Source organism: Dermochelys coriacea, chromosome 13 (assembly GCF_009764565.3).
Source record: "Dermochelys coriacea isolate rDerCor1 chromosome 13, rDerCor1.pri.v4, whole genome shotgun sequence".
Taxonomy (NCBI): Eukaryota; Metazoa; Chordata; order Testudines; family Dermochelyidae; genus Dermochelys; species Dermochelys coriacea.
Window position 1 is genome coordinate 34,430,895 of NC_050080.1, and position 21,314 is coordinate 34,452,208.

A 21,314-nucleotide genomic window follows, 5' to 3' on the forward strand; every position below is an offset into this window, starting at 1 on the left:
CCATGGATGCCCCCTGGGGTCACTCTCTTGGGTCCCCACTCTCTTGGGTTCCCGCATCCATGGTCTGGGGAGCCAGGGGTCCCCCTTCCTCCAACCTTCATGGTAACAGGTGGCGCAGCGGGAGGCCCAGAAGCACTGCATAGGCTACCCCTCCCCCCACCACTACCCCTAGCCAGGCATCACATGGATTTTACAGCTCAAAGCAGATGGGGACAGACAATAAGATGGGGAGGGAGGGCTCAGAGCTAATCCCCGCAAACGCAGGGCAGGGGGTGCTGCAGAGACAAATCTCCCAATTAACTCCCTCCAATCCAGGCTGCAAATCACTCAAACCCAGTCTGGAAAGACAGGTTTCTGAGTAGCAGTCCTGTTAGTCTGTATTCGCAAAAAGAAAAGGAGTACTTGTGGCACCTTAGAGACTAACAAATTTATTAGAGCATAAGCTTTCAGTGAGCTGTAGCTCACGAAAGCTTATGCTCTAATAAATTTGTTAGTCTCTAAGGTGCCACAAGTATTCCAGTCTGGAAAGAGAATCTCCAGTTAAACTGCAGTGCCCCTCCTCATCTGCTAGGGGCCAAGGGGGCAGTTCCCCCCACCCCTGACTTTTCATAGGTCTACAGCCCCCCTCCAGCTGCTCAGAATACAATACAACCCCAGACAGTGGCATCTGTGCTGATGGAATTTTGCCCCCACCCCCAAGTTTTTCTGAATCCCTGGTTTCACGCCCCTTCCCATTTGCAAAGAATATTTCCAGGTAAAGTGGTCTGGCCCCCTCATACCCAGTTTGAAAGCAGATTTCCAGTGCGTTAAGTTGCCTCAGGCTCCCCCTTTTGCAGATAAAATTTCCCCGTAAATTATTTTAGGCAACAACTCCCCCAGCTGGCCGCTCCTTCAGTTTGCAAAAAAAAAGGTTTGCCAAGAAGATCCCAGGAAAATTGCATCCGCCCATCTCCCTTTGCGAAAAGAGTTTTCACTTACATTGGCTCCCCTCCCATGCTACTCCCCACTTTGCAAAGAAAATGTCCAGTTAAATTGGCTCCCCCATAATTTGTAGGGAGAATCCCCGGTTAAATGACTACAAAGGCAGGAGCTGATGGCTCCAAGCAAGGCCCCCCAAAAAATCAAAGGCAGCCCCTCGCTGAAGCTCCCCACCTTAATCTGGATTAGCCCACCCAGACAGGTCCCCTAATCCAGATCAACCCTCCCAGACAGCTACCCTAATCCAGATTAACTGTCCCAGCAGCCACCCTGAACTGGATTAACTCACTAGAGAGCTACCCTAATCCAGATTAACCACCCCAGTCAGCTATCCTAATCTTGATTAACCCTCCCAGGCAGTTTTCCTAATCCGGATTGACCCGCCCAGGCAGTTCCCTCTTGGACGGGGCTGGATTCCGAACCAGGCCCCCCCAAGAGAGAAGTGAGCGGGCCAGCAGCGCTCCGAACGGCGGGGGAATATGCAAAAAGGCATGGAACGCTAGGGGAGGGAAAGAAGAGGGCGGGACGAGCAGACACTGGACCAATCAGCCACACGAGAGGCGCAGGTAGTGCGGTGGCGTACGCGAGTCTCGAGCCCAAGACACGGGCCGCCCCCATCCATCGCCTAGGCCCCGCCCCTCCATAGCGGGCCGCCCCCACCCACCGCCTAGGCCACGCCCCTCCATAGCGGGCTGGCCCAATCGTTGCTCCCTCCGCGGCATTCGACCTCCTCATTTGCATAGTGTCCCGCGATTGGTCCCCCGGCGCGGCCCGGCTCTCTCGCCTCCCAATTGGCTAGCCGCTCCAGCCGCCGCACGTGGGTGTTCCAAGATGGCGGCCAGGCGGGTGCGGAGGTTTTGGGGACTTTGCGGCGGCCCCTGCCCGCTCCGGGTGAGTGACCCCTCCCCCACCCGGGATCTCGTGAAGAGCCCTGCGGGGATTTGCGTAAAGGGCGCGTGCAGCGTCTCTCTGGGGCGGCTTCGGCACCCGGCACCGACGGCGGGTGAGGGGAAGCAGAGCACGTGACCAGTTCAGCGCACCCCCGTCCTCGGCCAAAGCCCCGCCCCGCCCCGCCCCGCCTACAACTCCTGGGCCATATGGCCCCAAATGGACCACCCCTCCCCCCAGGCCACATAGCCCTGTGTGGGCCAGACCCCTTCAGCCCCATGACCCTGTCGGGACTGCATCCCAGAGCCAACCCCCTGCTGCAGGCCATATAGCCTTGTATAGACCAGCCCCTCAGGCCTTGTACTCTCCCCCAACCATATAACCCTGTCCAGACCAGACACCCCCCGCGCCATATAACCCCATATGGGCCAGACTCCCCCCAGCCGTGTAACGCTGTCCAGACCAAACCCCTTTGGACAAATATAACTCCTGATGACCACCAGAATGTGGGGGCTGAAGGATGGGATGGATCGCCTTGTCCCTTCCCTCTGACGCCCCTGGCATTGGCCACTGTCAGAGGACAGGATGCAGGGCTAGAGGGACCGTTGGGCTGACCCAGTATAGCCATTCTTATGTTCTCATAACAATATAGCCATGTAGGGACCAGCCCCCCCCCCATATAACCTCCCACTGGAGTTGCCAACAGTCTCTTATTACAAGGGACCCCCCCCCCCTTATTTTGTACAATAAGATTGGAAGTTTCTTAGTTCTGCAAAAGGCAGCAAGAGATACCTCATGTGACTGTAGGTGAGTCTTGCTTAGTAGGATTATTAATAATAATAATATAATATTGGGAGAAGGGGTGGGGTTACTAAGAAAACAGTTGTCTATTTTTGAAATACAATGTTGGTAATTGTACCCCCCCACACACACACACATCCTACAGCCTTGTATGGACCAGCTGCCCAGGCCATATAACCTCCCTCCAGGCAAATAACCCCATATGGACCAGACTCTCCCCAGTTATATTACACCATATAAGAACATAAGAATGGCCCTACTGGGTCAGACCAAAGGTCCATCTAGTCCACTATCCTGTCTTCCGACAGTGGCCAATGCCAGGTGCCCTAGAAGGAATGAACAGACCAGGTAATCATCAAGTGACCCATCCCTTGTCACCCATTCCCAGCTTCTGGCAAAACTGACACTAGGAACACCATCCCTGCCCATCCTGGCTAATAGCCACTGATGGACCTATCCTCCATGAATTTATAGACCTCAATCATATCCCCCCTTAGTCGTTTCTTTTCCCAGTTTTATTAATCTCTCCTCATACCCCTAATAATTTTTGTTGTCCTTTTCTGAATCTTTCCCAATTCCAATATATCTGTTTTGAGATGGGGTGACCACATCTGCACACAGTATTCAAGATGTGGAGGTACCATGATTTATATAGAGGCAACATGATATTTTCTGTCTTATTATCTATCCCTTTCCTAATGATTCCAAGCATTCTGTTAGCTTTTTTGACGGCTGCTGCACAATGAGTGGATGTTTTCAGAGAACTATCCACAATGGACAAGACTCTTCTTCTTTGGGCTGTATTAATTCTCTATGGGCCAGCTCCCACTCCCCCAAACCATGTAATACCTTGCATACCTTGTATAACCAAACATTTCAACAAAAAATGGAAGCAAAAGTACAGTATCAATATATTAAGCAAAACCAAGGGCACATCGGTGATGTTGTAATAGCATTCAGATAGGCATGACATTAAGTGAGTGAGTACTACTAATAATATCCTGAGAAGTATATAAGGAATGCATGTCAAGTATCAGGGGGTAGCCGTGTTAGTCTGTATCCACAAAAACAACAAGGAGTCCGGTGGCACCTTAAAGACTAACAGATTTATTTGGGCATAAGCGTTCGTGGATAAAAACACCCACTTCTTCAGATGCAATAAGGAATGCATGGCATGCAAAGTAAAAGTGGCCTTAAGTGATATGGAACAAGGAAACTTGCTGTCTTGAATTGACTCATGCTGGCCCTGGTCTTGCTTGGAGTAGCAGACGGAATTGCTCAGATGTGGGTTCACTTTGGGGGAGCAGGCAGGGCCGTCCCTACCCATACGCAAAGTACGCAACTGCTTAGGGCACCAATGCTGCTCCAGCCCCTCCCCCACTCCTTCCCCATGGCCTGCGCCCCAGCCCCACCCCCACTCCACCCCTTCCCCTAAAAGCCCCTGTCCCTGCTCCGCCCCCGCCCTGCCCCTTCCCTCCCCCATTCCCCTGAGGACTGCAGCAGGGCCGGGCCTGTGCTCACCGGCGGCAGGAAGTGCAGTAACCCGGCCCTAGCTGCGCCACTGGTGGGTGCTGGGGGCGATTCCTCTCTGCCCCCCAAGCCAGCCCTGCCCCCACCAGTAGAGGCCTGGGGCCAATCCCTCCACACCAGAGGCCTGCCCCCTCGCCCCCCCGTGGGGGGCAGGGGGCTGCGTAGGGCCCCAGAATAGGGACGGCCCTGGGAGCAGGCTCCACATTGGGATGTTAGTAAAGTGGGAACTGCCCGTGCTGGTGATAACAAATATTGTGGGGTGGCTGTTGAGGGCTGCTCCCGGAATGGAGCCAAGGAACGTTATTTTTCTTGGCCTACACTTTGGTTCATGTCGAAATGTCCAGTGGTGACAGATCAAAAGATTTTGCTGTTTTGGAGCAGTTTGTCGTGGTGTGATTAAAAGAAAAGCCCAGGTGAAATTACAGCAGGATGCTTTGCAAGCAGAGCAAGTGTACAATGTGGGTTCGGAGCTGGACCCTAGGAGGTGGGCAGGCAGCCCCAGCCTCGTACTTTGAGCTTGGGTTAATGGTGGTGGAAATGATTAGAGTGACTGTGGACTTGGGAACATGTCGCTGAGCAGAGACCTTAAAAAGGAAGGTGCAGGAGGACGGGGACACGGTGCCAGTGAAACGTAAGCTAATGGAGGAAAGGCAAACAAGGGGTGCAGCGTCGGCCTGGCTGACGCGCGTAATGGGACATAGATGATGTTGGACGTTGGCCCCAATTGGAAGTAGGATTAGGGAGGTCAGGTGGACTGAGAGCAGAATCTTGGTGCTGGCTGAGATAAGGGGAATGCCCAGGGAGCTGTTTACAGCGGATAAAATAAGCCTGGGTCGTAAACTGAGATGGAGAGTAAGTCGTCCATGGACACCGCGTGCTGGACAGGGATTGGTTCCTCCGGAGTGCCCAAGCCAATCCCCAAATGCAATGCAATGCGGCCAGTGCAGCGTGACGGGCCAGTGGGGCTAACACACGAGGGAGCTCTGCTCCTCTTTTCCACCCCCACCAAGTAACTCCGTATGTCCCATCCTGCCCCATGCTATATGACTAGGTAATGACCAGCCTTCCTCCTTCAGCTCCCCACTCTAAATGTGACTGTATCGCTATGTAAAACCATATACACCCATTTCTGACATTGCCACCAACCCAGACCCATTGGAGCCTGGGGCCCTGGTCCTGCTCGGGCTATATAACCTCATATGGACTATCCTACCAGGCTATAATCATATAGAGCCTGCTGCTCTGCATCCTGCTGGGCAGTATCCCCCATGTGGCCCTGCTACCCTCACTGCCACTGGCTAAGCCATACAACCCCGTGTGGACCTTCCCATGCAGGCCATATAGGCCTGCCCCGCTCTCCTGATGGCTCTCTCCCTGCTCAGGCCTTCGCCACCATCATCCCAAGGGTTTCCCAGGTGGACAACTCCTCTGACTTTCTGGGCAATGTCCCCCACCGCCGGCACCCAGGGGTGCTGCATCTCAGGAGTGTCCAGCTCCCGGCTGAACTGGTGAAGGCTGCCCAGCTGCTGGTGGAGCGTAAGTAACCACTGGGCGTGAGGGGGCTCGGTGCTGCAAGAAGCAGGGTGAGGGGCTCAGTAGGGTTACTCCCTCCTTGCACTACTGTTACTCAGGTGCCCTGCCTCAGAGCTGGCTGCATCTCAGCTCAGGGCGAGCCATCCCCATGTGGTGTTATGTGCAGCTGTTACTCAGCTGCTCTGTCCCAGAGCTGGCTGCATCTCGGTGCCAGGCGAGTCGTCCCCACGTGGTGTTATGTGCAGCTGTTTCCCACCTGCCAGACCCTGGAGCTGGGTACATCTCAGCACTGGGTGAGCCATCCCCATGTGATGGTATGTGCGGCTGTTACCCAGCTGCTCTGCCCCAGAGCTGGGCTGCACCTCAGGACCAGTGATCCCTGCTCTTTTCAGCGTGACAGGCTTCTCACTGGGCCCATCGTATCTCATTCATCCCCCACCAGAGTCCACCGTGCATGGGCTGAAGGACCAGGTTGTGTCTCTGACCAACTACCTCTGGAGCCGGAAGCGCCCCTTGGAGGCCAGCGAGCTGCAGAGGAGAGGGCAGCAGCTGGAGCAGCAGCTGAGGGAGAAGGTCCATCCCCGCACAGCAGGTGAGCGCAAAGTGGGGGACAGGATGGGGAGAAACCATCCAGGTGAAGAGGCTCTTCCCATGCAGTCAGTGTTGGCCCCAGGGCCCCACAGTGCTGCGGGGTGCAGGTCCGGCGGGGGGGCGCTCTCCTCACTCAGTGTTGGTCTCTGCTTGGTCTCCCCCAGCCTTCTCTATGCTTAACCCTGTCTCTCTCTGTCAGACGCATCCAGCTCCCTGACCGACGCTGAGGAGGAGAAGCTGCAGAGGAGGGTGCTGAACAGGCTTCGAAAAACCACCTATCACTGGGAGGCACTGAGGTGATACCCTCTTGGGGTCGTGATGGGTCTCCTGCAGTGCTGAGATGCAGCCAGCTCTTGTGTTGGGCAGCTGGGGAACAGCTGCACAGTGACGCCATACAAGGACGGCTCACCCGATACTGCGATGCAGCCAGCTCTGGGGTGGGGTGGAGCATCTGTTTACCAGCCCAACATTTTGGCAGGCAGTGAAGGAGGTCACACAGGAATGCCTCAATCAGTGCTGAGATGCAGCAAGCTCTGGGGTGGGGAAGCTGGGAACAGATTCACAGCAATGCCACGCAGGGACATCTCGCCCACTTCTGAGATGCAGCCAGTTCTGGGGTGGAGCATCTGTTTACCAGCCCCAAATTTTGGCAGGCAGTGAAGGAGGTCACACAAGAATGCCTCTTGCAGCACTGAGATGCAGCCAGTTCTGGGGTGGAGCAGCTGGTTAATAGCCGCATGGCAATGCCACATGGGGATGACTCACCAGAACTAAGGTGCAGCCAGTTCTGGGGTGGGGCACAACATCTGTTTACCAGCCCCAGTTTCTGGCAGGCAGTAAAGGAGGTCAGCACTGGCTCTGGGGTATGTGTGGCGGGTCAGAGCCCCCAACTGATATGCTCTATGTGTTCTTCCCGTCCCAGATATACAGACGAGCTGAGTCTTGTGTACTTGGCAGCTCGGCTGGATGGGGGGTTTGCGGCTGTGTCCAGAGCCTTCCATGAGGTGAGAGACTGTGCTAAGCACTAGAGCCCACTCCCCTTCCAGAGTCGGGGACAGAATCCAGGAATCCTGGCTTCCAACCCAAATTGCTCTAACCACTAGACCCCATTCCCTCCCCAGAGCTGGGGATAGAACCCAGGAGCTAAGTTTCCTCTAAGCTCCGTGGCCGTGCAGCTGCCTGTTAAGCCCCGTGCAGGGGCTCAAGGCTGCGGTGGGGAGAGGTGCCTTTCCTCCAGCGTGGACCGGCCAGGGGAGAGGAACCTCTTCCTCAGCCCAGCCTAGCCCAGCCCCGCTGGAGCTGCCGCAGCCAGGGAAAGGTGCCTCTGCTGTGGTGAGAGAGGGCTGGGGGGAGCCCTCTCTCTCCCCGGGGCAGCCTGCACCCCAAACCTCTCATTCCTGGCCCTACTCCAGAGCCCACACCCCAGTTTTCTTCGCCAGCCCTGAGCCTCCTCCCAGACGCCAAACCTAGGCCCATCCCAGAGCCAGCAACACCAGCCAGAGCCCTCACCCCCCAACCCTTTTTCCCAGCCCTGACCCCCCTTCCACACTTCGAACCCCTCGGTCCCACCCCCACCACATGAATTTTGTTATATGCACCAGTATGAAGGTGAAGTGTCACACATCAGCTCCATATTGGTGCACATAATAAAATTCATTCCGCACAGGGGCGTAAAAAATTAGAGTCCTGGCTCCCAGCCCTAACCACTAGCCCCCACTTCCCCCATAGCTGGGGATAGAACCCTGCAGTCCTGGCTTCCAGCCCCCCACCCCGCTCTAATCACTAGCCCCTGCTCTCTGAAGGGAAGAAGTCCCGTTCTCCGCCTGTCGTCTACGCAGAGCTGTGCTGGGGCTGATGTGGTTTCTCTTTGCTCTGCTCCATAGATCCAGAAGCGGGCTCCAGCCTTCGCCCCTCGCACCCTGCTGGATTTTGGCTCTGGGACGGGCTCCGTCAGCTGGTGAGCCTCTGCCCTGCAGGGGGGATATTTCCTGTGGTGCTGGGAGCGCTGCTGGTGTCTCACGCTCCCCCCTCTCTGTGCAGGGCCGCGCATGGTGCCTGGGGCCAGACCCTGTGTGAGTACCTGTGTGTCGACAACTCCGCCCCCATGCTGGCCCTCGCTGAGCGGCTGCTGCAAGGTGAGGCCTCCAGGGGCACTGCTGAGTGCCCCGCCAGGGCTGGTAGGGCCCCAGTTCTAACTGCTAGACCCCTCTGCCACCCCAGAGCAGGGGAAGAACCCAAGAGTCCTGGCTCCCAACCCGTCCAATCACTAGACCCCACTCTCCTCTCAGATCCAGGGATAGAACCCAGGAGTCCTGGCTGCCAGTACCTCCCCTCCCCCCACGCCACGCCACGCCACTCCACTCCACTAGACCCTTCTGCCACCCCAGAGCTGGGAAGAGAACCTGGGAGTCCGGGCTGCCAGGCCTTTCTTGCATCGCTCTCTCATTCCATTGTCCCTTGTCCTGTCTCCCTCCCGCTCGGTGACCCCCGCCTTGTTGTCTCTCTGTCCGTCCCTCCCTGCTCCAGGTGGCTCCGAGTCCCCCCGGGCTCCACTCTTTCCAGGTGTCTATTTCCGGCAGTTCCTCCCCGTCTCGCCCAAGGTAACGGGCCCTGCCTATAGGGGTGGCGGGGGGGGGGATAAAGAGGCAGCTGGATCTAGGGTGGAGCACTGGGGGGTCCAGTGCTATGCAGGGAAGCCTGGGGGAGGGGGCGTGGGCGTAAGTGTTGTTAGATTCCGGCTTGCCAGGGCTGCCTGCCTGGCGCTATCCCACATTGCTTTGCGGTTCTGTTGGGGAGGCAGCACCAGAATGCGGCTGGCTCTGGGGTGGGGGACAGCAGCAGCATGTGGAAGAAGGGGCGGGTCAGAGCGGCTGGGAGCTGGGGCATTCTCCAGTGTGGGGAGGTCTCCGGGGATCTGCCCCACCCCAGCCAGGGTCTGATCTCCCCCCCTCGCCCACATCCTGTGTCTCCCCCTGCACTTGCAGGTGAAGTTTGACCTGGTGGTCTCAGCCTTCTCCCTGAATGAGCTGCCCAGCCTGGCCGAGCGCAGGGAGACCATACGGACGCTGTGGAGGAAGACGGACGGCTTCCTGGTGAGTGACCCCCTGCCTCTCTGGCCTCCCGCCCAGAGTCCCCCTCCCCTCCCTCGGAGTGGCCCCCCTGGCCCGGAGTCCCCCTCCTCTCCCCTCCCCTGGATTGGACCCCTGGCATCCCCCTCCCATCCCTGGATCAGCCCCTCTGCCCCCGCACCCAGAGTCCCCCTCCCCTCCCCTCCCCTCCCCTGGATCGGCCTCTTGGCCCCGCCCCCCGGCTTGTAGTCCCCCTCTCCACTCCTCAGATCAACCCCTCACCCTCCCCGAGTCTCCCTCCCCTCTCCGGATCAGCCCCTCGGCTCCCCCAACCTGGCTTCCCCTCTCTGCCTCCCAGTTTCGGCCCCCCATGCCCAGTCTCTTCCCCTCCCTCCAAGATCAGACCCTCCCAATCCCTTCCAGGTGCTGGTGGAGAACGGGACCAAAGAGGGACACCAGATGCTCATGGAGGCGCGAGAGATCATTCTGGGGGTGAGGGGACCCTGCTCCTTCCCTGCGGCTATGGCGGGTACCCCCTGCGATCCCCCTCCCCACCCCCAGCAGCTTTGGCAGGCTCCCAGCCACCTGGGGGAGGGGAGAATGGGGAGACAATGGGACCCAGGCGTAGGGGACAGTAACACAAAGCGCTGGGGGGCCCCCAGGGGGAAGGACTGGGAGGCAGCAGTGCAGAGCTCTCCCCACCAGGTACCTCAGGGGGAGGGTCTGGGATGGAATGGGACCCAGGCGTCCGGGCCGGCAGTTCAGAGCTCTGCCCCCCAGGGATCCCAGGGGGAGGGTCTGGGATGGAACGGGACCCAGGCGTCTGGGCCGGCAGTGCAGAGGGAACAGGGGGTGCAGCTTGTTCCCTTTGGGCTCTAACTCCTCTCCCCTCGGCCAACAGGGGGGCGACAAGGTGGCGCATGACCCACGGGAGGCTCACGTCTTCGCCCCAGTGAGTATCGGTGGGGTGGGGGAGCAGGCCGAGGCCTGCAGGGTGGCCGGAGGGAGTTGGGTGGGCGGCCTGAGGCCAGTTTGGGGGATGGGTGGAAGTTCAGTGGGTGGGGTATGGGGAGGGCAGGCCAAGGCCAGCCCAGTGCCCGACGGAGGGCTGGGGGGAGACGTGGGATGCTCTAATGCCAGTCTCTGTCTCCTAGTGCCCGCACCACCTGCCCTGCCCACGGCTGAACCCCAAGCAGCCCCTGCCCTGCAACTACCTCCAGGCCTACAACCCCCTGCCCTTCTGCTGGGTATGTGCCCCTCCCACCAGGCAGCAGGACGTATGGGGAGCTGTGCCCCTCCCGCCAGGCAGCGGGGCGTATGGGGAGCTGTGGTGGGATTGGCCCCAGGGTGGGGACTGCCTGGCTGCAAGGGTGGGGAACAGGCTGGGGCCAGCCCCAGGGTGGAGGGACTGGGGGAGGCGGATGCAGGGGGCTCTGCAGGGGACCTCGGCTCACCCCCTGCCCATGTGTCGTTGCAGAACCCAGCACTGAAGGAGGAGTTGTTCTCCTTCCTGATCCTGCGCCGGGGGCCAGGGGCGGGTGAGGAGCCCTGGCCCCGCATCACCCAGGCCGTCCTGGGCCGGGCCCAGCACGTCCATTGCCACCTGTGCTGTGCCGACGGGAGCCTGCAGCACGCCGTGATCACCGCGCGCCGGCATGGCAGGTACCGCTCTGCCAAGGACCCGGGATGGCCTGGCTGGCTCAGGGGGGCAGGGAATGGGGGCACGGGCCTTTCCCCTGAGGGGGTCCGGCTCCCATCTGGCCCCAGGGCAGGGACTGGCTGGCTCAGGGGGTGGGGAATGGGATAGAGGGCATTTCCCTTCTAGGGGATGCTGGCTCCCATCTGGAGCTGGAACTTGCTGGCTCGGGGATCCGGACCCATCACCATCACCATCACCATGCCCTCTTCCCACAGGGATCTGTATCGCTGCGCCCGACGGAGCCATTGGGGGGATCGGCTACCCGTGACGATGCCCCATGGGGAGACCGTTCTGGGGGAGTAACCCTCCAGCCCATCCCGGGGGGCAGATGCTGAGCCCCCGAGGTCCCGCTGCGATCTGTCGCCCGACCCTCCTGGACATTGACATGGGGATGGCGGCAGGGAGCACCCTAGTGGATTGGCACTGGGGTGGGGGGTCCTCTGATGGCCCCCATCACCTGTGGCACTGGAGGTGCAGGTGCTGCCCCCAGTGAGCAGCGGGGAGCCAGCAGGACTCCTGGGTTCCCTTCTGCAGCTGGTGGCTCCCCAGCTCCCAGGTTGGGTCCAATAAAGATAGCCTGAAACACTCCACCAGCTTCGGCGTCAGTTACTGTGCAGGGATAGACTGGCAGCAGCCTGGGAGTCAGGACTCCTGGGTACTCTCCCCAGCTATGGGAGGGGAGGGGAGTCTAGTGGTTAGAGCAGGGGGGTTGGGAGCCAGGACTCCTGGTTCTGTTCTCTCACTGTATCCCTTCCCCTTGTGGGTCTCAGTTTCCTCCTGTGGGCAGCCAGCCCTCCCTCACCTGGTGGTGAGCATGCCCCACACACTGGGCACCGTGTGTGCTGGGCTCGGGGAGTTACCACTTGCTGCCATTGCCATAGCTTGGGCATAGATAGTTGGACTAGATGACCTTCTGGGGTCCCTTCCAACCCTGATATTCTATGATCATACCACGTACAGCCCGTAGCTGAGTAAGGTGCGATAGCTTGGGCGGGGGAACGGGCTCAGCTGGTTCCATGGAGCCCCTGGGCATGACCCAGCTGTGTGCGTAGGCTTGGCATGCAACCACGGGGCTGAAAGGGGGGGCCTGAGCTCTGTGTGGGCCCAGCTCCCTGCGGGACAGCGCTTTCTGCCGCCCCCCACCCTGCTCCCTGCAGAGCCCCCACCCGGCAGACCTCACCCTGCTCCCTGCAGGACCCGCTCCTCTATGGGATAGTGCCCACTGTGGGCCCCCCATCCTGCTTCCTATGGGACAGTCTCTTTTGCGGGGCCCCCACCCGCTCCATGCAGACCCCCCACCCTGCCCCCTGCAGGACAGCGCCTCCTGTGGGCCCCCCACCCTGCTCCCTGTGGGACAGCGCCCCCTGCGGGGCCCCCCATTCTGCTCCCTGCGGGAGTGGGGCTCCCACTCTGCAGCACTGCACCCCCTGCAGACCTCCATCCTGCTCCCTGCGGGGCCTGAGCCTACTCCCTACGGGACAGCCTCCCCTGAAGACCCCCCCACCTTTTTTTTTTGCGTGCTGGGCGCTGGGCCCCGAGGACAGCCTGTTGGATCCAGCACCTATTTCTGCTCCCCGTGGGACAGCCTCCCCTGCGGGCCCCCCAGCCTGTTCCCTGCGGGGTCCCAAACCTGCTCCCTACAGGACAGCGCCCCCTGCAGGCACCCACCCTGCTCCCTGTGTGACCGTGCCCCCATCCTACTCCCTAGGGGGCTCCCAAACTGCAGCACTGCACCCCCTGCAGACCTCCACCCTGCTCCCTGTGGGACAGCCTCCCTGTGGAGTCCCCACCCTGCTCCCTGCGTTAGGGCCGTGGCCCATGGGCTGCTGGTGGTGGTGGGAAATGCTCCGTGGAGAGTAAACAGCGGGTGAAGGGCCAGGGTGTGTTTCAGGAGCCAAGCTGCAGCCAGGCGTTGATATCATCACAGGAGCTCAGGAAGTGCTGTCTGGGACCCAGGCGCAGGGCGTGGGGACCAGCTGGCTTAGTGGGGTGGGGAATGGAAGATGGGGCTGGGACCCTGTCTCCTGTCTGTCCCCAGTGCGGGGGTCAGGGGCTGGGAACAGGGCATGGGGCCTCTTCCTTCTAGGAGATTCTTATCTGGCCCAGTTTATGACCAAACATCCCAGCATTGCCTGGTCAGTAACAAAGCTCGAGGTGCCCTGTGCTGTTGGTCCTGCAGCAGTGAGGGCAGCATGGTGATATTAGTCTGGGATGTGTGTGACTCTGTTTCCCCACTCACTGTGCAGGCTGTAGGTGGAGGGTTGAATTTCTCCTGGAGGGAGCGGGGAGAGAAGGGTCACACAGGCAGCAATGCACTACCTAGAACTATCCCCATGTCACCGGAGGACAAAGGACCGGCCGGTAACTCAGCAGCGGAGACCCCATGGAGCCCGCTGGGTAGCTACTGGGCACGGGGCCGGGAGGTAGGAGCCAGCTGGGATCCGAGGCTCTGGCTGCCCAGGGCCGGGGCAGCGAGGGGGAGGCTGGGTTTGGGAGCGGCAGGGCAGCCAATGCGCTTCTCAGTTAACACTGACTTTAGGCCCCTTCAGCCCAGGTTGCAGGTGAGTAAGAGGTGGTGGCTTGGTTTGCCAGGCTGGCTTTTACCATTGCAGATACCTGCTGGTGGCATCTCTCCCGAGGGCCTGCTGGGCAGCCAGGGGAAGAAATGGGTGCTTTATCCGACAGGCTGTCCTTGGGGGCCCAGTGCTTGGCACACGAGAAGAGGGCACTGCTGCAGAGACAGCTGGCACCCCTGTGAATCCAGGCCGGGCAGCTGGCAGAGGTGGAGGGCTGACCAGGCCCTGGGAGGCTGTATGTTTGAGGTCTCTCCATCCTCACCCCTCTTGGGGCCCGGGAGATGCTGATCTGACACCGTCCAGCTTGGCACCCAACCCCTCAACAGATGGAAAATCCCCCCGGGCCAGGGCCCGCTGGGTATTAGAGAGGGATAGGTGCACAATACAAACATATCTAAGCTGCTAGGAATGCAGTTGGTGACCGGGGAAGTAGTGGGGAAAAGTGCTCTTGGGAAATGTTTACCCGATAAATTATTTAATGATGGTGTAATTAAGACTGAAGGACGTGCTGGGGGTGGCTCCCTTCTCCCAGCTCCTGAGGTTATTATTCAGTGCGGGGCTGGGAGACACTGTGGAAGGTGGCAGGAGCTGAGCAGGAGAGGGAGCGAGGAGCAGCAGAGATACAGTGAAAGGAAGGGGGACAGGGGAAGGCAGAGGGGCAGATGGAGTGAGGTAGAGACTGGAGGGGAGGAGGATGGCCAGGGAACTGAGGACGGCCTGACCCAGCCCCGCGTGGCACAGCATCTCCTACTGATTCCCGGGACTTGGAAGGGTCCCCGGCCAGGCCTGGGTTCGGCTGAGGGCCTGGCGTCGGCTGTGGCTGCCTAGGATTAGTTAGGGTCATCTGTGGTGGGGGTCTCCCTAGTCTGGGACCGGTTAGGCGAGGGAGGACAGGAGAGGGCTGGGGCTAGCAGGGCATTGTGGAGGGGCTGTAGGGTGTGAGCCCAGGGTAAGGCCCAGCTGTATTGCACAACCCAGCCCTCCTGGCGCATGTGTGAATGGAGCCACTCCTGGCGGTGAAGTTCGGCTGCGTGGTGGCTCTGCTGCTCATCACCCTCGTCTGCGGCCTCATCCCGGCCCAGGTCAAGTGGTTCCAGATCAAAGCGGCCAAAGGTGAAGAGGGGCTGGGGGGGAGTGGGACAGCGTTTTGCATCCACATCACAGGGGTGGGTGGGCTGGGTATTCTCATACGCACCCCTCTGCTCCTCTATCATCTATCTGCATAGACACCCCTCTGCTCTTCTGTCATCTATCTCCACAGACACCGCTCTGCTCCCCTATCATCTATCCCCATAGACTTCCCTCTGCTTATTATATCTATCTATCTATCTATCTCTCTCTCTCTCTCTCTCTCTTGCTGCTCCTTGCTCTCATTCTCTGTCCCTGTATCTGTCTGTCTGGTGCTTCCCCTCCCCTATCCCCTGCAGGCTTCTGGCACCTGGGGCAGGGGAAACCCCCTTAGTAAATAAGACAATGGAGCAGCTGCAGGCATGAATGATACCTCCACCCTGCCCCATCCCCATCGCTGCCTCTCCGAGCGGCGAAAGAAACAGCCACACTCAGGGGGCTCTGGCCCCCCTGAGGGAAACTGAAGTTGTGTCTGTCCAATTCTGTCCCACTTTCTTAGCCATTGCTTTGCCCTTTTTCTTCTTATCTGTGCCCTGCTCTTCCTCCCTTCCATCCTCTTGCCAGTTCATTAATCACCCTTGGTCTTAAAGCACTTTGCTAAGGAGGTCAGTCTCATTAGCTCCATTGTACAGATAGGGAAACTGAGGTGCAGGGAAGCCACGTGATTTACCAAGCTCACCCAACAGGCCAGTGCCTGGGCCAGAATTGGAACCCAGGTATTCCCAGTGCCAGTCCAGGGCTCTGTGCCTGCTCTCCCCGCCTCTGGCTTTCTCCTGACCCAGGCTGTTCAGTTCCCCAGTTTGAGACCCACCTCCCAGGCTGGGATCCCCTTGCTCCGCCCTGCCCCGTGGTCTTGGCCTCATCCCAGCCCTCTCCTCCCACAGGGCGGCACCGGCGCATCCTGAGCTACATCGGCTGCTTCGCAGCAGGGGTCTTCCTGGGGGCCTGCCTCATGCACACAGCGGCCGATGCGCTGACAGACATCCAGGGGGAGCTGAGCAAGCGATTGCAGCAGGTGAGACAGCACAGGGATGCACGGGATCCCCTTGCTCCAGCAGGGTGGTGCACACACAGCAGGGCCCATCCCCTCCTGCAGGGGGCGCAGGGACACACACACACACACACACACACACGGATCAGGGCCCATCCCCTCCAACAGGGGGCGCAGGGACGGACACACACAACACAGACACAGCAGGGCCCGTCCCCTCCAACAGGGGGCGCAGGGACACACACACACACACCCCCCCCCCCCCCAGGGAGCAGGGCCCATCCCCTCCAACGGGGCACAGGGGGACACGGAGCAGGGCCCGTCCCCTCCAGCAGGGGGCGCAAGGACGGACACACAACACAGACAAAGCAGGGCCCGTCCCCTCCCGCAGGAGGTGCAGGGACACACATACACACACATGGAGCCGGGCCCGTCCCCTGCAGCAGGGGGCGCAGGGACAGCCCTCCAGGTGAATATGGGGTCAGTGCACCGCCTGCCCCCCAGCACGGTATCTAATTCCCCTTGTTTCCCCATAGGCTGTTGCTGGGCAGAACTTGACGGGGACACAGAACAACTCGTCTAAGGCCAGTGCTTGTGGGGCTGAGGTGAGTGCCCCCAACACCTCTTGGCTGGAAGTGCCCGCACTGCGGAGAGGCGGGAAGAGAGCAGCTGTGGGGAAAGAGCTGTGAGAGCAGAGCCAAGGCAGGGGGAGCGACTGGCCCTTGTCAAATCTCCCCTCCCAGATACAGGGAGAAAAGCCAGGAGTCCTGGCTACTGACCCTACTCCCCTTCCAGAGCTGGGGACAGAACCCAGGAGTCGTGGCTCCCAGCTGCTCCCCAACCATTAGCCTCCACTCCCTTCCCAGAACTGGGGACAGAACCCAGCCCCCCTCTGCCCTAACTGTTAGCCCCCACTCCCTTTGCAGAGCCAGGGAGAGAAACCAGGAGTCCTGGTTCCCAGCCTCTCTAACCCACAAGACCCTACTCCCTTCCCAGGGACAGAACCCAGGAGTCCTGGCTCCCAGCTCCCTGCGCTAACCATTAGATCCCACTCTCCTAAATAGCCCTCCCTTTGGGACATGCTCTATAGGTTGCGTGTAGAGGTGGGGAAGGCCAGGCTGGGTGGCTGCATGCGAGTCCCTCTGAAACAAACCATGTCTCTCCCTCCATCTCCCCATCCCTCTCCGCACAGCTGGATTACCCCTTCGCGGAGCTTGTCATCTCCCTCGGCTTCTTCCTCGTCTTCCTCACTGAGAGCCTGGTGCTGCACTGCTGCCACTCAGCTCCACCGACCCATGGGGCCCCAGGCAAGGACCCTGCCTGCTCAGCCCCCAGTGTCCCCTCTGTCCCGCACTCCCATGGGGTCCCAGCGCCCGGCAATGACTCTACCTGCCTGCCACCCAGCATCCCCACTGTCCCGCATTCCCACGGGGTCCCGGTGCCTGGTGGCCCCTCACCTGGCTCCTTCCGGGCCCTGGTGCTCTTCATCACTCTGTCACTGCACTCACTCTTCGAGGGGCTGGCAGTGGGGGTGCAGCAGGGTGAGGCGGGGGCCCTCCAGCTCTGCCTGGCCGTGCTGGTCCACAAGGGCGTGATTGCCTTCAGCCTGGGGCTGCAGCTGGTGCAAAGTGGCACCCGGCCCCGCTGCAGGCTGCTCTACCTGGGCATCTTCGCCCTCATGTCCCCCTCCGGCATGGCCGTGGGCATCGGGCTCTCTCTCTCGGGCGGAGCAGCCGGTGGGCTGGCCATGGCCCTGCTGGAGGGGGTGGCGGCTGGCACTTTCCTGTACATCACCTTCCTGGAGATCCTGCCCCATGAGCTGAGCTCCAGAGAGCCGCCCCTGGCCAAGTTCTCCTTCATCGCACTGGGCTTCACTGTCATGGCCACCATCGCCATCTGGGCCTGAGGGGGAGGTAGGACTGTTCCCATGTCCTGCAGAGACTGACCCCAAATGGTGTTTCCCCTCTAGGGGGCATAGGATGACCAGATAGCAAGTGTGAAAAATTGGGACGGGGTGGGGGGTAATAGGTGCCTATATAAGAAAAAGCCCCCAAAATTGAGGCATCTGGTTACCCTAAGGGGGTGTCAGCTCCCGTCCGGCACCTGGGCAGGGGACTGGCTGGATTGGGGGGTGGGGAAGGGGACATGGGGCCTTTCCCCTCTAGGGGGTGCCGGCTCTCATCTGGCCCCAGGACAGGGACTGGCTGGTTCAGAAGGCTGGGGCCTGGGGCCTTTCCCCTCTAGGGGGCACCAGCCCCAGGACAGGGACTGGGACACCTAGTGGTTGTCCACTGGCTTGTGTGACACAAGCTGGGAGGTTCTCAGTGTGTTTCCAGATGGCCCAGGTGGCTCCCATCCCAGCTGTTGAGCCAGCCAGCTCCTTTGAGTCCTAGGAGCAAAGTAATCTCCCCACCGCCCCGTACTGGGGTCTGTCCCTCTCTCCTGGTGTCTGGGCCTCTGAACAGGCTGATGAGTCTGCCCTAGCCAGGCTAACAGAGCAAGAGCCTTTAGCTCAGTCAGTACAGGCTCGTGGGCTTAGCATCAGGGGTGGTGAGTTTAATTCCCCGCTGCTGGTTACCCGTCCTGCAGCATGGTGTTACAGAGCTGAACTCCCTCTCGCTCTCCAGGGCTACAGCCCATGGGCAGCGCTGCACCAACCCCGCAGCTCACCCCTTCCTCCAGGGCTTAGGTTGCCAAAACTGCCTAGGGGTGTTGGGTGCCTGCTTCCCCTGCCTAGCAATTGCTGTCCAAATCCCTTAGGCAACTTGAAGAGGGCCAGCCAGGGGACTCCTAACAGCGTGGGTCCCTTGGATGCAGCTGATGCCACGTAGGGTTGCCAGCCCTCCCTTAATTAAAGATCATGTCACAGGATGAAACCTCCAGGAATCTCTGCAACCCTAGTGCCAAGGCCAGGGTGTGAGATGAAACCACAATCTCTGCGCAGCTTGTGAACCGTGGATTCCTTGGCCCTTGCAGAGACTCCTGGGAAATAGCTGGAAGCCCAATTACAATTGGAAATAAGGCTCCATTTTTTGTAACTGGGAGGGTGATTAACCCATGGAACAAACTCCCTGGGGCCTTTCGGGAAGACGCTTTAGCCAAATGTCCGTTCCTGAGCTCAGTGCTGGGGGAGCTGGGTGGAATTTAGCAGCCTGTGGTAGACAGGAGGTCGGACTGCAGCTTGGTGGCCTTCCAAACACCCGGCTCATGGGTGCCTGTTTTTGAGACCATTTGTTCAATGGATGTTGCCGCTGCAATAAATAATGGCTCGTGTTTTATGTGCATCTTTGCTTGTGGTTCCTTCGGGCCTCTTTCAGTGGGACAGCATCCATGGACCAATGGGACCATCCCCCACTGAGTGGATTTTGGGGATGCGGCCGAGACCTGGCACTGCTAAGTGCCCAGGGAAAGCCTGAGGTGGGTTTTGAAGTCAATCCAACAGAGCGTATATTACAGAAAGGCCCACCGTTTTCAAAAGGAAAGGTTTTTTTTGGGAGCCTGGCATGCACCCCCTATAACAGCTCTGGCTTTTATAAAGGGCCGAGCCCCTGCGCTTGCAAAACCAGACCTCTTTAACGTGGCTCAGTGTGGACACCTAGCAACTGCAGTGCCCCAAATCACTAGCCACAAAAATCATCCCATGTCCTGCTTCAGCGAGGAATGATCTGCAAGGCAGGCCAGTGCCACACCGGTTGTGAACAGCATCGTACCACGCAGCTGGGTAAGGTGTTCTGTCCATGTACTGGAAATAGGTTCTGATAGTTCGCATCCAGCAGAGATGATCAATCGGTCTCCTGCTGGAGTGGAGATGTTTGCCCATCACTCTGAAGAACTCTCCCACCCACATAGCACTGTTCACATCGATGCTTTAGTCCATGAAACTTATATTGGTCGGGGGTGTGTGTGTGTTTTTTTCATACCCCTGACCGACAAAAGTGTTGCCAGCAAAAGTGCTAATGTAGACATAGCCTGTTAGGGGCTGATACGAGCTCACTGCTTAACAGCTGTGTTTTCTAGGTGCTCTAAAATCCACACGCTGAATCACATTGTTTTGAAATTTGCCATGTCTCCTTGGTGTCTGAGCTAGGGTAAGTGGGGAAATTTGGAGTCACTTGGTCCAAGGAGTGCTGAGAGACAATGCCTGTAAACTGAGGACCTGAGAGTGAAACACAGCCCATGTCTCTCTGCTCCTCGGCCAAGGATGCTGGTTGTACGAGGCAAATTGGTCCCCCTGGGCTGGCCCGTGGTAACAAAGGATGATTCCCTGGGAGACAGCTCTGCAATATCTGCCGATCCCAGCACCCCTCAGCTGGGCTGTATCTCTCACTGGGCACAGAGCAGGGGCTGGGCTGTTGGTGGGAGAGGGGCAGGGAGGCGCTTGCTGCCCAAAGCTCTTTTCAGGACAGGATGGCAGACGAGCTCTGGAGGGAGACAGTGAGGCAGGCACCCGGCGACAAGGCCATTCCTGCAGCGGATGGGCTGAGGATTGCAAGATCATATCTCAGATCAATTTCCTGCCATAGGAAGGTACGTACCAGGCTGGCTCATCAGCCCCTCTAACCCGGTATTCTCTTCCCTGCCCCCCATCACACCTTGGGGTCAATCAGGCCTGCTCTCCCCGCCTTTCCCCCCACAGCAGACCCCTGGGTCATCCAGCCCACTGACCCCAGCTAGTCTGGGAACCCCCAGCTCTCTGCTGCACTAGAACAGACCAGGGTCCGGACACTGCAGCCACCCAGCGGGCCCATGTCGTGGCTGGTTACACAATGTGTCCATGAAGCCAGTTTCACACCCACTACCATGCAGGAGCAGTTGGGGCTGCCAGTCAGGACTGAGGGGCACCGGCAGACCTGTGGGTGGGGCAGCTCATGGCTGGTGTTATTCCAGCCTCAGGCTCCATCCGGCAGCTCTTCCAGTGCCACTGAATCCTTGAGGAGGAGCGAGGGAGCGACTGGTCCTTGTCACACCTCCCATCCCAGAGCTGAGAGAGAATCCAGGAGTCCTGGCTCCCAGACCCCCTGCTCTAACCACTAGATGCTAGTGGGTTAGAGCAGGTGGGGCGGGGGTGGGGGGTGGGAGAAGAGAACCAGGACTCCTGGGTTCTACCCATAGCTGTGGGAGGGGAATGGGATTTCGTAGGTTAGAGTAGGGGGACTGGGAATCAAGAATCCCAAGTGTAGCGAAAGAAAGCCTGAAACATGAGGCCTTGTATCAAAGGCCCTGTATGAGGCCTGAGGCCTGAACTAAAGTAGTGGGTCAGGCCCTGCTAATATCAAGCAAAGTCAGCAAGAGACAGGCTGAGAGCAGAAGTCAGGCTCTGCCAGTGTAACACCAACAGACCGTGGTCGTCCGCTGGCGAGATTGAACCTGGGTCCTGTAGGAGCTTAATGCATGAGCTTCTACTGCATGAGCTAAAAGCCAACTGCTGTTAGCTAAGGTTTTAGAGCAGATTCATTAACTCGGTCTAAGTGGTCTCAGTGCCACCAGACACAACAGACAGAACACCACAGCCAGGAGGTGTGTGGGTTACA

General features: G+C 59.2%; 1 protein-coding gene across 7 annotated transcripts; it reads left to right on the top strand.

The window, feature by feature from the left end:
• The first annotated feature begins 1,747 nt into the window (after window positions 1-1,747).
• On the top strand, window positions 1,748-19,056 carry METTL17 (methyltransferase like 17). Of its 7 annotated transcripts, none has more exons than XM_038369703.2 (14): window positions 1,748-1,869; window positions 5,580-5,733; window positions 6,173-6,322; window positions 6,521-6,617; window positions 7,244-7,325; window positions 8,205-8,278; window positions 8,362-8,456; window positions 8,848-8,921; window positions 9,306-9,413; window positions 9,813-9,881; window positions 10,291-10,341; window positions 10,544-10,636; window positions 10,867-11,051; window positions 11,304-11,676. In XM_038369703.2, exons 1-14 carry the CDS (start codon window positions 1,810-1,812, stop codon window positions 11,389-11,391), a joined length of 1,380 nt encoding a protein of 459 aa, XP_038225631.1. In that variant the 5' UTR covers window positions 1,748-1,809; the 3' UTR covers window positions 11,392-11,676. The 7 variants fall into 7 exon arrangements, 6 of the variants coding, with proteins under 6 accessions (XP_038225631.1, XP_038225632.2, XP_043351699.1 ...); XR_006275363.1 differs by lacking the exons at window positions 1,748-1,869; window positions 11,304-11,676 and adding exons at window positions 14,663-14,777; window positions 15,677-15,807 and having other exon boundaries at window positions 4,374-5,733; XM_038369704.2 differs by lacking the exon at window positions 1,748-1,869 and having other exon boundaries at window positions 4,370-5,733; window positions 8,362-8,393.
• The last annotated feature ends 2,258 nt before the right edge of the window (window positions 19,057-21,314 follow it).